The sequence below is a fragment of the Priapulus caudatus genome, unplaced genomic scaffold (assembly GCF_000485595.1).
Source record: "Priapulus caudatus unplaced genomic scaffold, Priapulus_caudatus-5.0.1 Scaffold765, whole genome shotgun sequence".
Lineage (NCBI taxonomy): Eukaryota > Metazoa > Priapulida > Priapulimorpha > Priapulimorphida > Priapulidae > Priapulus > Priapulus caudatus.
The window spans coordinates 97515-100147 of record NW_014577826.1 but is presented as its reverse complement, the minus strand read 5'-3'; the positions used below and the strand labels follow the sequence as shown (position 1 = coordinate 100147).

Genomic DNA, 2633 nt, shown 5'->3' with positions numbered 1-2633 from the left:
GACGAGAGGAACAGAGGAGAGAGAGAAGAGAGGCAAGAGAGCGAGACAGGAGTGGAGAGTGACTTGAGAGAGAGAGAGAGAGAGAGAGAGAGAGAGAGAGAGAGAGAGAGAGAACGCGTGAGAGGGCAATGGCTGAGAATGTCAGGTAAAGAAAGATTATATCAGCAAACTTGAGAAAAATAACTGTCATCTCAATTGAGGCCACTACTAGAAACTGCACTTTTTACATTAACCTACATTACAAACTTCACAAGGCATGGCAAACGTTTTGCCAAGATGATGAAATAGCGGTTTCACCCTGTTGAAGGTTAGAAGGGCCAACAGACATAAAATCAGATCATGATATCATCATGATATCATCAAATTTCTCAGAAATTCGTCAGCCACCTTGTATCCAAAGTCGGTATCATCCAGCACCACCGTGAAGCCATCATCCAGGCTGTAGCTTTTCCTGTGCGTCTCTATCCGCGCGATCTCCACAAGCCGCGAGCAAAAGCTCGCAAACTCTCCCACTTCCATCGCCACCCGCTTTCTTTTGAAAAGTTCGCAAATCGCTGCACGGATATCGCTATGGCGACTATGCTCTAGGTACTGCGTGCTGAATTTATGCGACTCGAGGCCATCCATTGGTCGCTTCAGCTCCCAGGCGCTGTCTCGCTGTCGCAGCCAATAGTCGTTCAGCGTTAGGTCATGTGACGTGGTATCCCAGTAGACGTCGAGAAAGCGCGTGTCGCTGCGTAGACGGGCGCCGCGTTTTTCCAGGTTCGCAACGCTGTCGGCGGTGAACACAAATTTACGCTCGACCTCAAGGTTGGGAGCAGTCTGTCGTAGGTCAGCTGCAGCGACGTGCAGACGAGCAGATTCTGGCACCTGATTGGACGCTCGCGCCGCCATCTTGGCAGTGTTAAACACAAGGCGTCTTCCGACATTCAGCAGTCCGTGCGCACAGACGTTTAACCCTGACATCGACCTGTTTAAGAAAAGAGGGAATCATTTACTAAACACACATGGCCCTAAAACAGTAAACAGAATTTGCATAAACAAACAATTGACGTAATTAGCAGGAATCTACAAATCTAGTTCCAATTACAAGATTGATGTATGAAGTCATCTGTCATATGAAGTTTCTCGAAATGCGAACGCATCAGAAAGTTCATCACGCGAATTTCGCACGCAAAATGTAGCGATATCGACAAGAAATGTATTTCCATTTACAATTTATCCGACTCGGGTTTTATGCGTTAGTAAGATTGTGGCCCATCTGTCCTCGTGTACATACGGCTATACAGATGTAAGGTTGTCACGCATTTTCCCATAATGGTTTACCAAGCGGGTTCAGACACGGTTCACAAAAAAACACATTTGCATGTAGATGCACGCGCATGGACGCACACGAATGCACATATATGCACGGACGTGGAACCCCCATAACTACAGCTTCAACACACGCGCGCGTTGGGGGCATCACGCACGCTTTCTCCACTAGTAACCACGCACGCACACATACACGCACGCACGCACACATACACGCGCGCACGTACACACATGAGAGAGAGAGAGAGAGGCGAGACAGGGAGGGAGAAAGAGAGGCTCAGGAATAACAGAGTCAGTGTACACCCAAACCTCTGTGTCTATACTACTCTTTACCTCGTAGGCGCTGGTGACGTCACGTTTCTCGGCGAGACGATGGTAGACGGGCAGGTAGACCAAGCAGGCGAGAGGGAAAGCAACGAACCCTGACAGCGAATAGGTGGTCATCTCTAGTCCGTAGTAATAGACTTCGGCGGGGACGCCAACGACGGCGATAGCGGAGATGAAGCTAGCGAGTAGAGACAGGCTGACCGGAAATATGCTCATCTTTTTATTGCCGACGTAGTAGTCGCTCGTCGTCTGCTGACCGTGGCGACCCCTGATGGCGTAGTAGACACCGATGCCTGCCGACACGAGCAGCGACGCGCCGAAGACGACGCCGTCGACGACGGTAAATGTAAGGCTTTGCGATGGTGGCGACATCTTGCTATGATCGACAACTGCTCGCGGTGAAGACTTGTCTAAAGCACGTCGGTTTTCGGTTTTGCTAAAGTACTACTAGAAACACTAAAGTACGTCGGCGCTTTTACGAGCTGTAACTAACCACTGTAATAAATATTGAGCTAACCAAAAGTGCACAATCCATGCGCTTATCCGTCCTACTATATCTTGTTATGCGCACACGAATCTTCGATATGAAGGCACACGTCTTCTCTCTATATCCGCTATACAGATATTAGAGCCATTAACGGATTCTGCGAGCGTCTTAGCCCACGCATGATCCTAGACGGAAATGACGGGTTTGAGAAATAGCGCCAGATTGGTGACACGGCGGTGGACTTTGACACAATAGGCAATAACCCCTATCTGGAGATTTGCACGCGTAAACAGATCAGGCGCTTTCCCTCCCACTTATCTCCTGTATTGGGTGCGTGCAGACAGGTTATATCTCGCTAAATTGCCATATAAACGTTTACACAATAACACTCACACGCACACACACACAAACACACACAAACTCACACGCACACACACACACACACACACACACACACACACACACACGCACGTACGCACGCACGCACGCACACGCACACGCACAC

General features: G+C 49.2%; 1 protein-coding gene across 1 annotated transcript in view; it reads right to left on the bottom strand.

Moving 5' to 3' along the window:
* Positions 1-2549, bottom strand: part of LOC106813389 (sodium-coupled monocarboxylate transporter 1-like) — a 29141-nt gene extending 26592 nt beyond the window's left edge. Inside the window, exon 1 of the mRNA XM_014817525.1 lies at positions 1648-2549. Coding sequence (XP_014673011.1) covers positions 1648-2013 — 366 coding nt within the window. The 5' untranslated portion in view covers positions 2014-2549. The remainder of the gene's footprint in view (positions 1-1647) is intronic.
* Positions 2550-2633: the final 84 nt, after the last annotated feature.